We start from the raw sequence: 19,959 nt of genomic DNA, 5'->3' as shown, positions 1-19,959 counted from the left end.
CATTTTGTCTGGATTTGGGTTTTTTTTTGGCTTTTTTTCTTTTTTTTTTTCATTTTTTTTTTCCTTTTCCTTCAGAAACACCGGTGCTGATTTTGGAAGGGGAGGCTGGGTGGGTGTCGTTTTGGGGAAGGAAACCCGGAATTTGGCTGCCGTGACCGCGGCGAGGACGCCCCGAGCCTTCCCCTGCCACCGCCGTCGGCCTCCCCCAGTATGGGGGGGGCGGCTTTAAACTGGATTCTCATGGTACCACTGGGAGAGCACGGGGAAGGCTCCTCCCGCCCCTCCCGGGTCTCTTCGCACTTTAACGCCGCCGTTTCCCCAGGATTTCCCTCGTTTTCCCCCCAGGATTTCCCTCGCCGCTCGCAGGACCCCCCCCCAAAAAAAAAAAACACAAAACCAGAAGCAGGGGGAGGCGCGGGCGGCTTCGTTACGGACCGCAAAAACCCTCAAAAGGGCTTTTTTCCCCCCAATTCTCCAGATTTTATATTCTTCTCATGCTTTAAAACGAAAAGTGTTGGTGTAAATAGCGGCCGCTGGGTTTTTCTTTTATTTTTATTTTTTTGTTGTTTTTTTTTTTTTTATTTTCTGATATTTTTTTTTTTACTTTTTAAAACCTGGCAAAAAACGAAGCAAAACCCCGAGTCTCCCCCAAGGGAGGTCTTGCGTCAGGGCCCGGGCGGGCGGAGGTGGCCTTTTTTCCTGGGAAAAAGTGGGATTTTGGTGCCTTTTTGCTCAGCTGGAGGGGGCGGGGGGAATCAAATTCGTCACTTTTCAGTGCTGACAAACGGCTGGAAAAAAGGCAAAAATAGGCAAAATTAAAAAAAAAACCACAAACACTACTCGGAGCCCCCGGAGCCAAGTCCTCGGGCACTTCGGGAGCCGTCTCCACGCGGCTTTGCTGCTGCTGCTCCCCTTTCCCTCCCCACGCCCCAAAATGGGGCAAAACACTGCGTTTTAACCATTTCCCCCCTTCCTTCTCTGGGAGAGCTTCGGCCCCGAGGCCGGATCCTGCTCCCTCCTCACCCCCTGCGCCCGCTGCCGCCCTCACCCCGCGGCCAGGTTTGGGGCAGAACGCCCAATTTTTGGGGATTTTTTTTTTTTTTTTCATTTTTTTTGTCCCATTCCCTGTGTAAGAGGTTTTCCTGTTAGGCTGAAATCCACCCCCTTTTTATTTTTATTTTTTTTTGTAACCCCCCCCCTTCCCCATCACGATAGGAACGTTGTATTTGAAATGTAGCTTTGAAGCAAGACGTAAGTTATTGTTTAAATAAAAAACTTCCTTTTTTTTTTTTTTTCCTCCGGTGTACAATAAAAAAAAAACAAAAATCAGGACAAAAAAAAAAAAATTCCACCCTCAGAAAAAAAAAATCGAACACTACGGGAATAAATTTCTCCAAAAAAAAAGTTGGATTTTGGGCCACCCCTGGCTTATTTTTTTTTCGTCTTTTTTGGGTGTTTTCCACTGGCGAAGGAGCCAGGAGCCGCTCCCCAAAACGCGGGGTTTCGCAGGAAAAAAAAAAAAGCGCCGGCTGCGTGTAAAGAGAAAAACGTTAACGGTTTTCTTTGTATTTTAGGGCCTAACAAACTCCATCCCGTAGTTCTTGGTGATAGACTTTGCCTTTTATGCTTCTTTTAAGGACGTTTTTAACAATTTGTGGTATTTTCCAGGGCCGATGCGATTAGTGCATGAAAAATGTTTAACGCTCGGGGCCAGACGAGCCCTTTTACTGCTGAATTTAAAGAGAAAAGAACAAAAAAAAGAACAAAAAAAAAAAAAACAACAAGAAATGGTGTATTTGCTGCGGCGTTCTCGTGCGGGGGCGGTGGGCAAACTGGGACCAAACTGGGAAATTTTGGGGCTGGGGGAGGTTTTTGAGCTTTTTCGGGGCCGGCAAAACCCTGGGAGCCCCCAAATGGCACCTGGTGGGGCCTCCCCGGCTCGGCTTTGCCCCAAATCGGGCTTTTATGGGCAAAAATTGTACAAAATTGTTTTTTCCAGTTTTTCCCCCAATTTTGAACCCATCTGGGCCAAAATCGGGCAGATTGGTGTAGGGAGGGAAGCGGCGGCCGCCAGTGGGGTTTTCCCTCGCCCCGCAGGAGAAATCCCATCCTGACCCCGCGGTGCCTCCGCTCCAACCCCCCCCGAGTAAATTGGGCAGAAACGGGGCTTTTTCACCAATTTTATTGCCCAGCCCAGCCCAGCAGGGTGAGGGCTGCGAAATTTGAGTCCAAAAACGCCCATTTCCAGTGCGGTGCCCGACCCGCGTGCAAGCAAAACCTCGGCGCGCCGCAACCCCAGGGGCTCCCCCCACCCACCCCACCCCCTTTTTTTTTTAATTTTCTTTTTTTTTTAATTTTCTTTTTTTTTTTTAACACAAAACCCAACAGCGGAACCACGCGGACGCGGGTTTTTGGGGAGCGGGAGCTGCTTTGGGTGGATTCCACTCAAATCCCCCCCGTTTCTTGCAGCGGGGGCGAGGTTGCGCCTGGGGGGTGCGGGCACAACCCCCCCCCCCCCGACCCCCCAGGTGAGAAAATAAATCCAAAGCAACCAAAACGGGGACTTTTGGCACCAAACCAGGCCCCAGCGCGGCGGGGCAAGCAAGCCTGACCCGGGGTGGGGGGGTTAATCCATGCAGGTTTGGGGAGAAATTTCAGGATTTTTGTGACATTTCGGGGCTGATGCGCTATTTTGGGGGGGGGGTTTGAGGGGGGGGGGTTCATGCGCCGTTTCACCATTTCTGGCGATTTTTTTCGCATCGTTTTTTGGCAGCGTCCTCTCTCTTCAGGGGGGTCGTGTCCGTCCCTCCGTCGTCCCGCCCCCGCAGTTACTTCTCGGGGGGCCGTCGGTGCTCGGGGGGGGGCTCCTCGGGGACGATCTCGACCTCGAGGCGCCCGACGTAGAGGGAGAGGGCGCAGAGCCAGAGCAGGGCGAGCAGCGCGGCGGCGGCGGCGTTGGCGGCGGCCGTGGGGGCCGGCAGCATCATGGGGCGCCGCAGCAGCACCAGGTTCAGCAGGTAGGAGCCTGCCCCGTAGGACACGCACAGGCCCCCCAGGATGAAAAACCCTAAAAACGGGAAAAAAAAAAAAAAAAGAAAGAATTGTTTTTTTTTAGGAAAAAAAAAAAAAGAATTGGGTTAGGGTGATGCATGGCTGGGGAGGGAGGGGGGTGGGGATGGAGGAAATGGCGCAAATGTCCCCAAAATGGGTAGGGGGAGGGATGGGGGAAGGTGGGGGGTTATGGGGTGATGACCCCCCGAGTGGGATTTGGGGAGATTTGGGGGTGTTGAGGGGGTTTGGGGGAGGTTTGAGGGGTTTTGGGGAGGTTTATGGTTTTGGGGGATTTGGGGGTTTAGGGGAGACTTTGGGGGGTTGGAGTTTGGGGGTTTTGTGGGAGATTTGGGGGTCTTTGGGGAAGTTTGGGGGGGTTGGAGGAGATCTGGGGGAGATTTGGGGGTTTAGGGGAGGTTTGGGGGAGATCTGGGGGATTTTGGGGAGATTTGGGATTCTTGGGGGAAGTTTGGGGGAGATTTGGGGGTCTTGTAGGAGATTTGGGGGAGGTTTGGGGGAGATTTGGGGTGGTCTTGGGGGAGATTTGGGGGAGGATTGGGGGAGATTTGGGGGAGGATTGGGGGAGATTTGGGGGGTTGGGGGGAGGTTTGGGGGGTTTTGGTGACATTTGGGGGGTTTGGGTGTGGGGTGATACTGCGAGGGGGGGTTGGCCATGGGTGAGGGTGACCCTTGGGGGGGTGACCTTTGGGGGGGGGTGGGGTGACCCTTGACCCTTTTTTGGGCGGGAAATCTCTGGGGGATCCTTTAGGGTGGTGACCCCTCGGGGAGGGATATCCCAGGGGGGGTGATCATGGGGGGGGGGGGGTCCTTCAGGGGGTGACCCCCGGGGGGGGGGGGGGGGGGGGTGCTGTGGGTGGGGAAGGGTCCCCGGGGGGGGGGTCCCGGTGCCCCCCCCGCACCCACCGTAGGCGGCGTCGCGCCCGGTGTCGCTCTGCACGTAGGAGATGACGCCGATGCCGGTGGCCAGGAGCCCATTGCGGAACCAGGACAGGAGCCCTGGGGGGGGGCGGGGGGGTCCCCATCACCCCCTGACCACGCCCCCACCCAAACCACGCCCACCCGATAAGCCCCGCCCCCAGCAGTGCCCACGTGCTCTCACCTCCCTTTAGCCACGCCCCCTCCCTTAGCCCCGCCCACCTCCAGTAGCCCCGCCCCCTGCGCGCTCCCCCTCCACCGCCCCCTCTTCAAGGCCACGCCCCCTCCCTTAGCCCCGCCCACATCCCGTAGCCACGCCCCTAACCCCGCCCACCTCCCATAAACACGCCCCTTTCATTAGCCCCACCCCTTCCCTTAGCCCCGCCCACCCCCGCTAAGCCCCGCCCCTCACCGCCCTCCAGCGCCTTCCGCAGCAGCCACGCGTCCGCCCGCTCCAGCTCGGTGGCGGTGGGCGGGGGGCGGCCGGGGCTGTACCGGGACCCCCCCTGCGCCCCCCGCGCCGCCCCCCGCAGCCTCCGCAGCGCCGCCGCCGCCGCCGCCCGCCCCGCGCCTCCCCACCACCAGCCCATGGCCGCCGCCGCCTCCGGTCCCGGCCCCGTCCCCGCCGGTCCCGCGGGGCCCCCGGTGCCCGTTGGCGGAGCCCCGCGTCCGTCAGCGCCGCCCCGCCCCCGGGAACCGGCCCCGCCCGGTGGCTGCGCGCGGGGCACGCCGGGAGGCCCCGCCCGGTGTCCCGGGGCCGCCCCTTCCCCCCCCCCCCCCCAAAAAAAACGTCAATAAACGGCACCGGGCGCGGGGAACGGCCCCCGAGGGGCTTTATTGGGGGCGGGAGGGGCCGGGAGCCGAACCGGCACCGGGACGAGCACCGGGAGCCGAACCGGGAGCGGGTCCCGGCCCAACGCGTGCACCGGGAGAGGGACCGGGACCGGGCCCAGCACCGGGAGCCGAACCGGGCCCAGCTCCGGTCCCAACGCGTGCACCGGGAGCAGCACCGGGACCCGGCCCGGTCGCAGCGCAGCCACCGGGGGGGGCCCCGAAGACGCCCATGCGGGCGGTGCTGGGGGCCCGCAGCTGCTGCAGTTGGCGGCGGCCCCGGCGGAGCAGGAACTCGGCGCGGAGCCGGTCCCGGGGGGGCAGCGCCGCCCCCCGCCGGAACTCCTGGCGGATCCGCGCCGCGAAGCCCGGTTTGCCGGCGGCGGCCCGCAGCAGCTGCCGGTAGAGGCTCAGCGCCTCCCGCCGCAGGCCCCCGCCCGCCGCCGCCGCCATCCGGGGAGCGATCGGGGCCGGGGCTGCGGGGAAGGAACCGGGGGGAGGCGGTGAGGGAGGGGGGAGGGCGGGGGGAGGCGCCCCCGGTGCCGCCGCGCTGCCACTCACCGCTGCGCCCCGCTTCCGGTGCCGCCGTCACTTCCGGCCCCGCCCCCCGTGCGGTGATTGGTTGATGGGGAAAGGGGGCGTGGTCAATAATAAGCCCCGCCCCCCAGGCAGGAAATGGGTGAAAATCGGGGGGATTTGGGGCTGGGGGAGGCACCCCCACACCTCCCGCTGCCAGGGCGGCTTTTGGGGCATTTTGGGGGTGGAAACAGCGCTGGGAGGGCAGGGGGAGGCGGAGCCCAGCGGGCGGCGTTCCTCAATACCAATAATAATTATTAAAAAAAGGAAAAAAAAAGAAAAAAAAAAGACAAAAATGGTGAAAAAGGGGGCGAGAAGTCCCCGCGCCGCCCCCTCACAGCTCGTCCAGGCCGTAGTCCTCCTCGGGGAAGTCTCCGGCGGTGACGCTCTGCGGCTTGACGAAGGCGCCGTACTTGGGGGGGCACTCGAAGTACCGGCGGCCGCCGACACTGGGGGGGGGGGGGAAAACGGGGGTCGGGGGGGGCCCGGCAGCACCCGTGGGTGCTGGGGGGGTCGTGGGGGGTGTACAGGGGGGTCTCACCTGCCGTCGTGCTTGCCCAGGGGCTCGTCGTAGCGGACGCCCACCCAGTGGCCAGGTTTGAAGTCAGTGAGACCTGGGGGGGGAAAGGGGGAAATGGGGGAAAAAATGGGGAAAAGGGGGGAAAAAAATAAATAAGGGGGGAAAAAAAAAATAAGGGGGGAAAAAAAATAAATAAGGGGGGGAAAAAAAAATAAGGGGGGGGGGAAATAAGGGGGGGGGAAAATAAGGGGGGGGGGAAATAAGGGGGGGGGAAATAAGGGGGGGGGAAATAAGGGGGGGGGGAAATAAGGGGGGGGGGAAATGGGGAATAAACGGGGGGGGAAATGGGGAAGAGAAAAGGGGGAAATTGGGGAAGAGAAAAGGGGAGAAAGGGGGGAAAAAGGGGGAAAAAAGGGGGAAAAGGGGGGGGAAAATGGAGGAAAGGGGGGCGAAAGGGGGGAAAAAAGGGGGGACAATAATGGGGAAAAAAGGGGTGAATAATGGGGGAAAGGGGGGGGAATAATGGGGGAAAGGGAAAAAAAAGGGGGGAAAGGGGGAAAAAAGGGGGGGGGGAAGGGGAAAAATGGGGGGAAATGGGGAAAAAAGGGGGGGAAATGGGGAAAAAAGGGGGGGAAATGGGGAAAAAAGGGGGGGAAATGGGGAAAAATGGGGAGAAAAAAGGGGAAAATGGGGAGAAAATGGGGAAAAAAGGAGGGAAAGGGGGGAAATGGGGGAAAAAAGGGGGGGAAAGGGGGGTAAGGGGGAAAAAGGAGGGAAAAGGGGGGAAAAAGGGGGGTGCTGGGGACGTACCCACGTACATGATGGTGCCCCTGCGGCAGGGCTGCCCCGGCAGCTGCACCTGGCAGCGGGAGCCCAGCGGGAGGGCGGCCGCCAGCGCCGCCTCCTGCGCCCGCCGCTGCTCCTGCTCGGCCGCCTGGCGCCGCGCCGCCGCCTCGTCGTAACGGCCCCACTGCCGCTGCTTCAGGAAGGCCCGCAGGGACTCTGGGGGGGGACACAACGGGGCTGGGGGCGGCCCCGTACCCCCCAAATCCCCGGGGGGTCCCCCCGGTGCTGCCCCCCATCCCCCCGGTACCTGGGCGCTTGTCGTAGTCACTCTCGGGCATCTCGTATTTGGGCACCTGCGACACGTCCTCGAACTCCCCGATGCGCGCCCCGCTGCGGTCGATCACCTGCAGGGGGGTTTGGGGTGGTGATGAGGGGGGGCTGGCACCGGGGGGGGGGCCCGTTTTGGGGTGGGAAAGGGGGAAAAGGGTTTGGGGGGGGAAGGGGGCAGCAGTGGTTCAGGTTTTGGGGTGAGAAAGGGGGAAAAGGGGGTTGGGGGGAAGGGGGCAGCAGCGGTTCAAAGTTTGGTTTTGGGGTGAGAAAAGGGGGAAAAGGGGTTTGGGGGGGGAAAGGGGGCGGCAGATGGTCCAGTCTGGTTTTGGGGTAAGAAAAGGGGGAAAAGGGGCAGCAGCGGTTCGAAGTTTGGTTTTGGGGTGAGAAAGGGTGAAAGGGGGGTTGGGGGGGGAAAGGGAGCAGTAGTGGTTCAGTCTGGTTTTGGGGTGGGAAAGGGGGAAAAAGGGGTTGGGGGGGGAAGGGGGGTTTGTGGTGAGGAAATGGGGCAGCAGCGCTTCAGAGCACAATTTTGGAGTGAGAAATGGGGAAAAGGGGTTTTTTTGGACAGAAGGGAGCAGCAGCGGTTCAGAGTCTGGTTTTAGGGTAAGAAAGGGGAAAAAGGGGGTGGCTGTGGTTTAGAGTCTGGTTTTGGGGTGAAAAAAGGCGGAAGGGAGGTTTGGGGTGAGGAAATGGAGCAGCAGCACTTCAAAGCACAATTTTGGGGTGAGAAAGGGGGAAAAGGGGCTGGGGAGGGGAAAGGGGAAAAGAGGGCAGCAGCGGTTTGGAGTCTGGTTTTGGGGTGAGAAAGGGGGAAATGGGGGTTGGGGGGGTAGGGGGCAGCAGCGATTCAAAGTTTGATTTTGGGTTGAGAAAGGGGGAAAAGGGGTTTCGGAGGGAGAGGGGGCAGCAGTGGTTCAGTCTAGTTTTGGGGTGAGAAAAGGGGGAAAAGGGGTCGGGGGAAAGGAGGCAGCAGTGCTTCAGAGCACGATTTTGGGGTGGGAAAGGAGGATTGAGGGGAAAGGGGGCAGCAGCGGTTCAGAGTCTGGTTTTGGGGTGAGAAAAGCGGGAAAAACGTTGGGGTGGGAAAAGGGGACAGCAACAATTCAGAGAGCAATTTTGGGGTGAGAAAGGGGAAAAGCGGGGACCTCCGGAGGGTGCACCTGAGGTGTGGGAAGGGACTGGGACCCCCATTTTGGGGTGAGAACGGGGGGAAAAGGGGTCGGGAAAGGGGTCGGGAAAGGGGTCGGGAAAGGGGCGGCAGCGCCTCAGAGCCTGATTTTGGGGCGAAAAAGGGGGAAAATGGGGAAAATTTGACCCACGTGCACTCGGCAGCCGTCGGCCACCGGGTAGGAGCCCAGCAGGGCCTCGTCGCAGTCCAGGCGCCCCAGCAGCTCCTCGGCGGGGCCGTAGAGCTCCAGCTCCATGCAGGACGCGGGGCTGCCCACCACCAGCTCCAGTTTGCACTGCGGGGACACCGGGAGGGGACGCTGGGGGACCGGCACCGGGAATGGGAACCGGGAATGGGAACCGGGAATGGGAACCAGTGACAGGGACTGGGACCAGTGCAATGGACTGGTGCCAGGGAACGGGGCACGGGAACCATGGATGGGCACCGGGGAACCGAGAACCGGCACCGGAGAAATGGCCCCGGGGACCGGGACCAAGGACCGGGAACGGCACCGGGGAACCGGGGACTGGGAATCGAGGACCGGGGGACCGGCACCGCGGAGAGGGAAACGGGAACGGGAACCGGGGAACCGGGAACCGGGAACGGGACCGGGAACTGGCACCGGGGACCGGGACCAAGAACCGGGAACGGCACCGGGGGCCGGCGTCGGGGAACCGGGGACTGGGAATCGAGGACCGGGGGAGCAGAACCGGGAAACCGGGAACCGGGAGATGGGGACCGGGACCGGGACCGGGAACCGGCAACCGGGAGAGGGGCGGGGGCTGGGTTTGGGGCAGCGCTCCCGACACGGCCCCGGCCCCGGCCCCGTCACGGCCCCGTCACGGGCCCGGTCCCGTCAAGGCCCCGCCGAGGCCCGGTGCCGGTGCCGGTACCTTGAACTCGGCGATGGTGAGCCCGGTGCCGTAGCGTTTGTGTGCCCGGAAGGCGTTGAGGCTGCTGCTGACCGCCAGCGACACCGCCCCCGGCCCAGCACCGGGCCCCGGGCCCGGCCCCGGCCCCGCCGCCGTCATGGTGCGGCCCCGCCGCCGCCGCCGCCGCCGCTTCTGGAAGCTTCCGCCCGCCCCTCGCGCCGCTCAGCCAATCACGAGCCGCGGAGCGCCCACCGGGATGCGGGGTGGCCAATGGGAGAGGGGAGGGCGGGGAGCGGCCAATGGGGAGGGAGGGGGAGGGCGGGGCCGGGAGGGGCGCGGGAAGGGCGGGGCGCGGGAAGGGCGGGGCGGGGTGCACAGAGCAGTGCACGGGGTGCAGCAGGGCAATGCATGGGGAGCAAGAGAGAAATGCACAGGGTGCAATAGAGAAATGCATGGGGTGTAGGAGAACAATGCATGGGGTGCTGCACAGCAATGCATTGGGTGCAGGAGAGCAATGCGCAGGGTGCAGCAGAACAATGCACGGGGTGCTGCAGAGTAATGCACAGGGTGCAGCAGGGCAATGCATGGGGTGCAGGAGAGCAATGTGCACGCTGCAGGAGAGTAATGAATGGGGTACAACTGAGCATTGCATGGGGTGCAGCAGAGCAATGCACGGGGTGCAGCAGAGAAATGCAGGGGGTGCAGCAGAGCAATGCATGGGGTGCAAGAGAGCTTTGCATTGAGTGCAACAGAGAAATGCACGGGGTGCTGCAGGGCAATGCATTGGGTGCAGGAGAGCAATGTGCACAGTGCAGGAGAGTAATGAACGGGGTGCAACTGAGCAGTGCACGGGGTGCAATAGGGCAATGTTCAGGATGCAGGACAACAATGTACGGAGTGTAGCAATGCAATGCGCGGGGTGCAATAGATAAATGTATGGAGTGTAGGAGAACAATGCCTGGGGTGCAGCAGAGCAATGCACAGGGTGCAGGAAAGTAATGAACGGAGTGCAACTGAGCAGTGCTCGGGGTGCAACAGAGCAATTCACAGGGTACAGAAGAGCAATGCAGGGGGTGCTTCAGAACAATGCATGGGGTGCAACTGAGCAGTGCATGGGGTGCAACAGAGCAATGTTCTGGGTGCAACAGAACAATTCACAGGGTGCAGCAGAGCAATGCCCGGAGTGCAGGAGAACAATGCCCGGGGTGCTGCAGAGCAATGCAGGGGGTGCTTCAGAACAATGCATGGGGTGCAACAGAGAAATGCACGGGGTGCAGGAGAGCAATGGATTGGGTGCAGGAGAGTAATGTGCACAGTGCAGGAAAGTAACGAACGGGGTGCAACTCAGCAGTGCATGGGGTGCAACAGAGCAATGTTTAGGGTGCAGCAGGGAAATGCACAGTGTGCAGTGATATAGTATAAACTCACTTTAGGATAGAATAAAACTTGTGGTTAAAAGTTAGCAAGGACAAAGTAAACGACATCTTGTTATCTGTAGACCTTTTGTTATGTTTAAGCATCTTGTTATCTGAAAACATCCCAGTATCTGTTAACCATTAGTCAGGCTGAGGCTTGAGATAACTTGAGTCAATTGTCTTGTCTTGTTAACTGAGACTTCCTGTTATCGGCCGACCCTCAGTTAAACTGAAAGCCAACTCAGCATTTTTACAGCTTGGAAAACAACCGATTAAGCAAAGGTGAAAAGTGCATTACGAGGAAGACCTACGGCCTTCCTCCCAAAGACCACTGCCCACATCCTGGAGACCCCGGCCCACAATTCTTGGAAGACTTTTGCGCAAGCGCAAGGACTGATAAGCTAATTAGCATACGAAGCGAGGGTAGGCGGGGTTAGGTAATGAATATGTATGGGGCTAATTAAATAATCATTGTTCCACTGTATAAATATGAGATATTTTGTCACTTTGAACGTGCAAGATAGGCGGAAGGATCCTCCGTGCATCCAGCGCTGCAATAAAGAATATACCACTTAAAGAAATGTTGGCTTTGAGCTTTAAATCAGCAGCAGAGCAATGGGTAACATTGTAACAGTGTAACAGTGTAACATTGTAACGGTGTAACAGTGTAACAATGTAACAGTGCAACATTGTAACAGTGTAACAGTGTAACAGTGTAACGGTGTAACGGTGTAACATTGTAACATTGTAACAGTGTAACACTGTAACAGTGTAACATTGTAACAGTGTAACAGTGTAACAGTGTAACATTGTAAAACAGTGTAACAGTGTAACAGTGTAACAGTGTAACAGTGTAACAGTGTAACATTGTAACAGTGTAACAGTGTAACAGTGTAACAGTGTAACAGTGTAACAGTGTAACATTGTAAAACAGTGTAACAGTGTAACAGTGTAACAGTGTAACAGTGTAACAGTGTAACAGTGTAACAGTGTAACATTGTAACAGTGTAACAGTGTAACAGTGTAACAGTGTAACAGTGTAAAACAGTGTAACAGTGTAACACTGTAACAGTGTAACTTTGTAACAGTGTAACAGTGTAACAGTGTGACAGTGTAACAGTGTAACAGTGTAACAGTGTAACATTGTAACAGTGTAACAGTGTAACATTGTAACATTGTAACAGTGCAACAGTGTAACAGTGTAACATTGTAGCAGTGTAACATTGTAGCAGTGTAACATTGTAGCAGTGTAACATTGTAACATTGTAACAGTGTAACAGTGTAACAGTGTAACGGTGTAACACTGTAACAATGTAACATTGTAACGGTGTAACAGTGTAACATTGTAACAGTGTAACAGTGTAACAGTGCAACAGTGTAACAGTGTAACGGTGTAACAGTGTAGCAGTGTAACATTGTAGCAGTGTAACATTGTAGCAGTGTAACATTGTAACATTGTAACAGTGTAACGGTGTAACAGTGTAACAGTGTAACAGTGTAACGGTGTAACAGTGCAACAGTGTAACAGTGTAACGGTGTAACAGTGTAACAATGTAACAGTGTAACGGTGTAACAGTGTAACAATGTAACATTGTAACGGTGTAACAGTGTAACATTGTAGCAGTGTAACATTGTAACGTTGTAACATTGTAACAGTGCAACATTGTAACAGTGTAACGTTGTAACAGTGCAACAGTGTAACAGTGTAACGGTGTAACAGTGTAACAATGTAACATTGTAACGGTGTAACAGTGTAACAGTGTAACAGTGTAACAGTGTAACAGTGTAACATTGTAACATTGTAAAACAGTGTAACAATGTAACAGTGTAACAGTGTAACGTTGTAACAGTGTAACGTTGTAACAGTGTAACAGTGTAACAGTGTAACAGTGCAACAGTGTAACAGTGTAACGGTGTAACAGTGTAACAATGTAACATTGTAACGTTGTAACAGTGTAACAGTGTAACAGTGTAACAGTGCAACAGTGTAACAGTGTAACGGTGTAACAGTGTAACATTGTAACGGTGTAACAGTGTAACATTGTAACATTGTAACAGTGCAACAGTGTAACAGTGTAACATTGTAGCAGTGTAACATTGTAGCAGTGTAACATTGTAGCAGTGTAACATTGTAACATTGTAACAGTGTAACAGTGTAACAGTGTAACGGTGTAACACTGTAACAATGTAACATTGTAACGGTGTAACAGTGTAACATTGTAACAGTGTAACAGTGTAACAGTGCAACAGTGTAACAGTGTAACGGTGTAACAGTGTAGCAGTGTAACATTGTAGCAGTGTAACATTGTAGCAGTGTAACATTGTAACATTGTAACAGTGTAACGGTGTAACAGTGTAACAGTGTAACAGTGTAACGGTGTAACAGTGCAACAGTGTAACAGTGTAACGGTGTAACAGTGTAACAATGTAACAGTGTAACGGTGTAACAGTGTAACAATGTAACATTGTAACGGTGTAACAGTGTAACATTGTAGCAGTGTAACATTGTAACGTTGTAACATTGTAACAGTGCAACATTGTAACAGTGTAACGTTGTAACAGTGCAACAGTGTAACAGTGTAACGGTGTAACAGTGTAACAATGTAACATTGTAACGGTGTAACAGTGTAACAGTGTAACAGTGTAACAGTGTAACATTGTAACATTGTAAAACAGTGTAACAATGTAACAGTGTAACAGTGTAACGTTGTAACAGTGTAACGTTGTAACAGTGTAACAGTGTAACAGTGTAACAGTGCAACAGTGTAACAGTGTAACGGTGTAACAGTGTAACAATGTAACATTGTAACGTTGTAACAGTGTAACAGTGTAACAGTGTAACAGTGCAACAGTGTAACAGTGTAACGGTGTAACAGTGTAACATTGTAACGGTGTAACAGTGTAACAGTGTAACAGTGTAACATTGTAACAGTGTAACGTTGTAACAGTGTAACAGTGTAACATTGTAAAATTGTAACATTGTAACAGTGTAACAGTGTAACATTGTAACAGCGTAACAGTGTAACAGTGTAACGGTGTAACAGTGTAACATTGTAACAGTGTAACATTGTAACAGTGTAACAGTGTAACGGTGTAACAGTGTAACGGTGTAACAGTGTAACATTGTAAAACAGTGTAACAGTGTAACACTGTAACAGTGTAACTTTGTAACAGTGTAACAGTGTAACAGTGTAACAGTGTGACAGTGTGACAATGTAACAGTGTAATAGTGTAACAGTGTAACAGTGTAACAGTGTAACAATGTAACAGTGTAACAGTGTAACATTGTAACAGTGTAACAGTGTAACATTGTAACATTGTAACAGTGCAACAGTGTAACAGTGTAACAGTGTAACAGTGTAAAAGTGTAACAGTGTAACAGTGTAACGGTGTAACAGTGTAACAGTGTAACAGTGTAACATTGTAACATTGTAACAGTGCAACAGTGTAACAGTGTAACAGTGTAACAGTGTAAAAGTGCAATAGTGTAACAGTGTAACGGTGTAACAATGTAACAATGTAACATTGTAACGGTGTAACAGTGTAACAGTGTAACAGTGTAACAGTGTAACATTGTAACATTGTAACAGTGTAACAGTGTAACATTGTAACAGTTTAACAGTGTAACAGTGTAACGGTGTAACAGTGTAACATTGTAACAGTGTAACAGTGTAACAGTGTAACAGTGTAACGTTGTAACAGTGTAACAGTGTAACAGTGTAACGGTGTAACAGTGTAACATTGTAAAGCAGTGTAACAGTGTAACAGTGTAACATTGTAACGGTGTAACGTTGTAACAGTGTAACGGTGTAACAGTGTAACGGTGTAACATTGTAACAGTGTAACAGTGTAATATTGTAACAGTGTAACATTGTAACAGTGTAACGGTGTAACGGTGTAACATTGTAACAGTGTAACAGTGTAACGTTGTAACAGGGTAACAGTGTAACGGTGTAACAGTGTAACAGTGTAACAGTGTAACGTAACAGTGTAACAGTGTAACGTAACAGTGTAACATTGTAACAGTGTAACGTTGTAACAGTGTAACGTTGTAACAGTGTAACGGTGTAACATTGTAACGGTGTAACATTGTAACAGTGTAACAGTGTAACAATGTAACATTGTAACAGTGCAACAGTGTAACGTTGTAACAGTGTAACGTTGTAACAGTGTAACATTGTAACAGTGTAACATTGTAACAGTGTAACAGTGTAACAGTGCAACAGTGTAACAGTGTAACATTGTAAAACAGTGTAACAGTGTAACACTGTAACAGTGTAACAGTGTAACGGTGTAACAGTGTAACAGTGTAACATTGTAACGGTGTAACATTGTAACAGTGTAACAGTGTAACAGTGTAACAGTGTAACGGTGTAACAGTGTAACATTGTAACGGTGTAACAGTGTAACGGTGTAACAGTGTGACAGTGTGACAATGTAACAGTGTAACAGTGTAACAGTGTAACGTTGTAACAGTGTAACAGTGTAACATTGTAACAGTGTAACGGTGTAACATTGTAACGGTGTAACGTTGTAACGTTGTAACAGTGTAACAGTGTAACAGTGTAACGTTGTAACAGTGTAACAGTGTAACAGTGTAGCAGTGTAACAATGTAACATTGTAACAGTGTAACAGTGTAACGTTGTAACAGTGTAACAGTGTAACGTTGTAACAGTGTAACAGTGTAACAGTGTAACATTGTAACAGTGTAACGGTGTAACGGTGTAACGTTGTAACAGTGTAACGGTGTAACAGTGTAACAGTGTAACAGTGTAATGTTGTAACAGTGTAACAGTGTAACGGTGTAACGGTGTAACAGTGTAACAGTGTAACGTTGTAACAGTGTAACAGTGTAACAGTGTAACAGTGTAACGGTGTAACAGTGTAACAGTGTAACATTGTAAAGCAGTGTAACAGTGTAACAGTGTAACGTTGTAACAGTGTAACGGTGTAACAGTGTAACAGTGTAACAGTGTAACAGTGTAACAATATAACATTGTAACAGTGTAACAGTGTAACGGTGTAACATTGTAACAGTGTAACGTTGTAACAGTGTAACAGTGTAACGTTGTAACAGTGTAACAGTGTAACAGTGTAACATTGTAACAGTGTAACGGTGTAACATTGTAACGGTGTAACGTTGTAACAGTGTAACAGTGTAACGGTGTAACAGTGTAACGGTGTAACAGTGTAACATTGTAACAGTGTAACAGTGTAACAGTGTAACAGTGTAACAGTGTAACAGTGTAACATTGTAACAGTGTAACAGTGTAACAGTGTAACATTGTAAAACAGTGTAACAGTGTAACAGTGTAACAGTGTAATATTGTAACAGTGTAACAGTGTAACAGTGTAACAGTGTAACGGTGTAACAGTGTAACAGTGTAACAGTGTAACAGTGTAACATTGTAACAGTATAACGTTGTAACTGTAACAGTGTAACAGTGTAACGGTGTAACAGTGTAACATTGTAAAACAGTGTAACAGTGTAACATTGTAAAACAGTGTAACAGTGTAACAGTGTAACAGTGTGACAGTGTGACAGTGTAACAGTGTAACAGTGTAGCAGTGTAACATTGTAGCAGTGTAACATTGTAGCAGTGTAACATTGTAACATTGTAACATTGTAACAGTGTAACAGTGTAACGGTGTAACGGTGTAACAGTGTAACAGTGTAACAGTGTAACATTGTAACAGTGTAACAGTGTAACAGTGTAACAGTGTAACGGTGTAACAGTGTAACAGTGTAACAGTGTAACAGTGTAACAGTGTAACAGTGTAACAGTGTAACAGTGTGACAATGTAACAGTGTGACAATGTAACAGTGTAACATTTTAGCAGTGTAACATTGTAGCAGTGTAACATTGTAGCAGTGTTACATTGTAGCAGTGTAACATTGTAGCAGTGTAACAGCACTGCATGGGGTGCAGCAGAGCAGTGCACGGAGCTGTAATGGAGCACTGCATGGCGTGCAGCAAAGCAGTGAGAGGGCTGCAGGAGAGCACTGCACGGGGTGCTACAGAGCAGCGCACGGGTTGCAGGAGAGCAATGCATCGGGTTCAGCAAAGCAATGCAGGCGGTGCTGCAGAGCTCTGCATGGGGCTGTGAGGAATGTTTTAACAATTCCAATTCGTGTCCATAAATTCGTGTCCATAAAGAATAATTCTGTTTGAATCCTGTCTGCCTCTGTTTGAATCCTGTCTGCCTCTGGGCCCTGCACTGGCAGTTTAATTCTTGAACCACAGATGCAGTGTGTCCCAGTCTCCCCCTCATTCCAGTCAATTTATCAAGTCTTCAGAAAACACTCCTTAAATTTATGAACCTGTTTGCTTTTGTTATTCCTGACTTCTAGTTCTAACAGTTACAGTTTTTTTCTGTCTTCTTCGAGATTGATTTAACACTGCTATAGATGTTATGTAGATGACTGTAAATAGCTGGGAAAGAATGTTTTAATTGCTCGTGAGTCGTCAACCTGTTTGGGAGTTTCAGAACAACTGATAATAACTGGTGACTGCTGGTGACTGTTATGAGATCCTTGGTATCTGGCCAGGGGGGCCAAGAGATTAAGAGGAAGAGAAAAGAAGCTGAAGGACGGTTGGGAGACAAGACCTGGGAGAGTTTACAGAGAGTGTTCCATAAACTTGGAATAGTGCCGAGTAAGTACAAAGGGTGAGAGGAAGACTACGAGCCTTCAGCATGAAAGACCCCTAGAGACCCCCAGAGGAGACTGATGCGCATGCTCCAGTAGGAGGAACTGGACCCCGGAAGCTAATTATAATAATCTACTTTTTTAGAAGTAGTAATGAATATGTATTAGTCTAGGTGCATAAAAATCAGCTGCTTGATGTAACTGGTGTGCGTCCTGGTGGAGTGGAGACTCCCGGTGCACCCAGCGCTGTTTGCTTACCTCTATTCCTTTATATTCTTTTAATAAATCCTATTTTTCATTTAATCCTAAATTGAATCCTGAGCCATTTATAACAGGGCTGTCCCAGGAGCTGGAACAGAGCAAAGCCCCGGGGGGGCACGGGCACGAAGGGGTTAAAACTCCCCCCCCCTCCCTTTCTCCTTTCGCTTCTCGCCGCTTTTTGGCCCCTCGCGGCCGCCGTAAGCGGGAGCCGCAGCGCGCAGGCGCGGGGCCGCCATGGAGGGGGAGGGCGGCTACGAACCGGGCTTCGTCGGGATCCGCTTCTGCCAGGAGTGGTGAGGGCGGGGGGGCACCGGGGGGGGCACCAAAACCTGGGGGGGGGCACCGGGACCGCGACCGGGGCCTTCCGGAGCCCCGCACCCGCGCCTGGGGCCGGGCCCGGTGAAGGCCTGAGGCGAGGCCTAGGCCTAGGCCCCCCACCCCCGCCCCCCCCGTTAACTCCCGTGCCCCCCCTCCGTTAATTCTGGTTCCCCCCCCCCAGTAACAACATGCTGTACCCCAAGGAGGACAAGGAGAACCGCATCCTGCTCTACGCCGTGAGTCCCCCCCCCCAAACGCCCCCCAACCCTCCCCCCCCCCGGGCCGTGCCCCCCCCCCCAGCCCTAAATTTCCTCCTTTTTGTCCCCCCCCCCCAGTGCCGGAATTGTGATTACCAGCAGGAGGCCGACAACAGCTGCATCTACGTCAATAAGATCACGCATGAAGTGGAGTGAGTGCCCCCCCCCCCCCCCGGGGCACCAGGACCCCCCCCGGGACAGTACCAGGAGCCTGGGACCCCCCTCCCCAGGAAAAAACCCAAAACGCCCTGCCCAGACAGCCCCCCCCCCCCCCAAAAAAGAAAACACTGCGAGCCCGGGGCTGCCCCCCCCCCCCACAAAAAAAAAAAAAAAAAGCGCCGGGCCCCCCCCCCCGGGATGACCCCAGGACCCCCCCCCCGGATGGTGCCAGGAGCCTGGGACCCCCAGGATTCCCCTGGGACCTCCCCCCCCCGCGGTTTTCCAGCCTCGGGGGGTGGCAGCAGGGCTGAGGGGTGTGGGAAAAGTGATTAAAAATGGCTTCTGGGGGGGGAGGGGTAATTAAGAAGAGGGTAATTAATGAGGGAGGGGTTGGGGGTAATTAGGGGGAGTAAGGGGGGCTGTAAGGGAAGAGAGCAATTAATTGGGGGGAGTAATAAAGGGGGGGGGCAATTTGTAGGTAATTAGTGGGAGCAATTAATGAACGCTGGGTAATGAGAAATAATGAGGGGGGGCAGTTAATGAGGTGGGGGGGTTGCTGATATCCTGGGGGTAATTAAGAGGGGTAATTAACAACCTGGCTCCCCCCCCCCCCCCCGCAGCGAGCTCACGCAGATCATCGCCGACGTCTCCCAGGACCCCACGCTGCCCCGCACCGAGGACCACCCCTGCCAGAAGTGAGGGGGCACAGGGACCCCCCCGGGGACACAGGAACCCCCCCAGGGACATGGGGACCCCCCCAGGACCCCTCTGAGGCACAGGGACCCCCATAGGACCCCCCCATGGACATGGGGACTCCCCCCTAGAGACATAGGGACCCCTCCCAATACATAGGGACCCCCATGGGACCCCCCCGGGTACACAGGGCCCCCCCCCAAAGACACGGGGATCCCCCCAGGACCCCCCCCAGGGACACGGGACCCCCCCAGCCACCAGCTCCAACCTCAGTGTGAGGGACGTGGGGGTGGCCCCCAGGGCTCTGCCGTGTCCCCCCGTGTCCCCACCCACCCCATAGCCCCGTTCCCTCCTGGGGGGGGGGAGCTCCAGGCTCCCCCCTTGTCCACCCCCCCCCCGCCACCCCGTCCCCTCTCCCCCCCCAGGTGCGGGCACAAGGAGGCCGTTTTCTTCCAGTCGCACAGCGCCAGAGCCGAGGTGAGGCCACAGCCCCCCCCCCACCCCCCCGGGGGCTGTCCCCGTCCCCTCAGCTGTGTCCCCCCACTCATAACACCCCCCGTGCCCCCCCCCGCAGGACGCCATGAGGCTGTACTACGTCTGCACGGCCCCGCACTGCGGCCACCGCTGGACCGAGTGACGCCCCCCCCCTTCGCCGGCCCCCCCTTCGTCCTGCGGGTCCCCTTTTTCCTCTGTACCCCTTCAAAATGTGTTTTTTTTTTGGTATAAAAAATGGTTATTTTGGGCACCGGGGCGGTTGTGGGGCTGTGGGGGTTGTGGGGCGGCTCCTGGGGGGCACCCAGGGGGGTGGGGGAGGTTTTGGGGTGGGGGTGGGGGTGGTGAGGCTGCATCCCTGCGGGAACCTCGCAGCTCCCACCTAAATCGGGGGCCCCAAATCCCCCCAAATCCATGCACTTAGCCCCAAAATGCAGCCCCGTTGCCCCCACTTGTCCCAAATCACCCCAAATCGCAGCCCCAGGGCGCCCACCTCGTCCCCCCTGCGCCCCAAATGGCACCCCTGGGGTCCCAGATTGTCCCCGTGCCCCCTCCCCAGGCTCTGTCACCCCCCGGGCTCCAAATTCCCCGTTACGAGTCCCAAATTCCAGCCGTGCTGCCCCAAATAGCCCCGGGGGGGCCCA

General features: G+C 54.1%; 3 protein-coding genes across 4 annotated transcripts; 1 reads left to right on the top strand and 2 right to left on the bottom strand.

The window, feature by feature from the left end:
- Positions 1–2,167: 2,167 nt before the first annotated feature.
- Positions 2,168–4,680, bottom strand: TMEM160 (transmembrane protein 160). Its single transcript, XM_072030172.1, has 3 exons — positions 4,400–4,680; positions 3,976–4,068; positions 2,168–3,067 (listed from the first exon to the last, which is right to left on the bottom strand). Exons 1-3 carry the CDS (start codon positions 4,575–4,577, stop codon positions 2,829–2,831), a joined length of 510 nt encoding a protein of 169 aa, XP_071886273.1. The 5' UTR covers positions 4,578–4,680; the 3' UTR covers positions 2,168–2,828.
- A 952-nt stretch (positions 4,681–5,632) lies between these two features.
- Positions 5,633–9,283, bottom strand: TBCB (tubulin folding cofactor B). The gene is made up of 6 exons (XM_072030171.1): positions 9,092–9,283; positions 8,350–8,493; positions 7,008–7,104; positions 6,725–6,916; positions 5,936–6,008; positions 5,633–5,843 (listed from the first exon to the last, which is right to left on the bottom strand). Exons 1-6 carry the CDS (start codon positions 9,227–9,229, stop codon positions 5,729–5,731), a joined length of 759 nt encoding a protein of 252 aa, XP_071886272.1. The 5' UTR covers positions 9,230–9,283; the 3' UTR covers positions 5,633–5,728.
- An 8,257-nt stretch (positions 9,284–17,540) lies between these two features.
- POLR2I (RNA polymerase II subunit I) lies at positions 17,541–19,568 on the top strand. Of its 2 annotated transcripts, XM_072030127.1 has the most exons (6): positions 17,546–17,689; positions 17,896–17,950; positions 18,050–18,123; positions 18,751–18,825; positions 19,249–19,300; positions 19,398–19,568. In XM_072030127.1, the coding sequence occupies exons 1-6, from the start codon at positions 17,631–17,633 to the stop codon at positions 19,458–19,460; spliced, it is 378 nt and encodes a 125-aa protein (XP_071886228.1). In that variant the 5' UTR covers positions 17,546–17,630; the 3' UTR covers positions 19,461–19,568. The 2 variants fall into 2 exon arrangements, with proteins under 2 accessions (XP_071886229.1, XP_071886228.1); XM_072030128.1 differs by lacking the exon at positions 18,751–18,825 and having other exon boundaries at positions 17,541–17,689.
- The last annotated feature ends 391 nt before the right edge of the window (positions 19,569–19,959 follow it).

Source organism: Anas platyrhynchos, chromosome 33 (assembly GCF_047663525.1).
Source record: "Anas platyrhynchos isolate ZD024472 breed Pekin duck chromosome 33, IASCAAS_PekinDuck_T2T, whole genome shotgun sequence".
NCBI classification, from domain to species: Eukaryota; Metazoa; Chordata; class Aves; order Anseriformes; family Anatidae; genus Anas; species Anas platyrhynchos.
The sequence above is the reverse complement of the archived record's forward strand: the minus strand, read 5'-3'. Positions and strand labels throughout refer to the sequence as shown.

Bases quoted from the DNA above. Each gene is read 5' to 3' on its own strand.
- POLR2I (XM_072030127.1), top strand. From the start codon at position 17,631: ATGGAGGGGGAGGGCGGCTACGAACCGGGCTTCGTCGGGATCCGCTTC. The intron at 18,826-19,248 runs GTGAGGGGGCAC...CTCCCCCCCCAG, and splicing joins GAGGACCACCCCTGCCAGAA to GTGCGGGCACAAGGAGGCCG. The intron at 19,301-19,397 runs GTGAGGCCACAG...CCCCCCCCGCAG, and splicing joins CGCACAGCGCCAGAGCCGAG to GACGCCATGAGGCTGTACTA.
- TBCB (XM_072030171.1), bottom strand. From the start codon at position 9,229: ATGACGGCGGCGGGGCCGGGGCCGGGCCCGGGGCCCGGTGCTGGGCCG. The intron at 7,105-8,349 runs GTGGGTCAAATT...ACCCCCCTGCAG, and splicing joins CCGACGGCTGCCGAGTGCAC to GTGATCGACCGCAGCGGGGC. The intron at 6,917-7,007 runs GTACCGGGGGGA...GTCCCCCCCCAG, and splicing joins TGACTACGACAAGCGCCCAG to AGTCCCTGCGGGCCTTCCTG.
- TMEM160 (XM_072030172.1), bottom strand. From the start codon at position 4,577: ATGGGCTGGTGGTGGGGAGGCGCGGGGCGGGCGGCGGCGGCGGCGGCG. The intron at 4,069-4,399 runs GTGAGGGGCGGG...GCCCCCCCCCAG, and splicing joins GCGGAAGGCGCTGGAGGGCG to GGCTCCTGTCCTGGTTCCGC. The intron at 3,068-3,975 runs GTGGGTGCGGGG...TCCCGTTTTTAG, and splicing joins CGGGCGCGACGCCGCCTACG to GGTTTTTCATCCTGGGGGGC.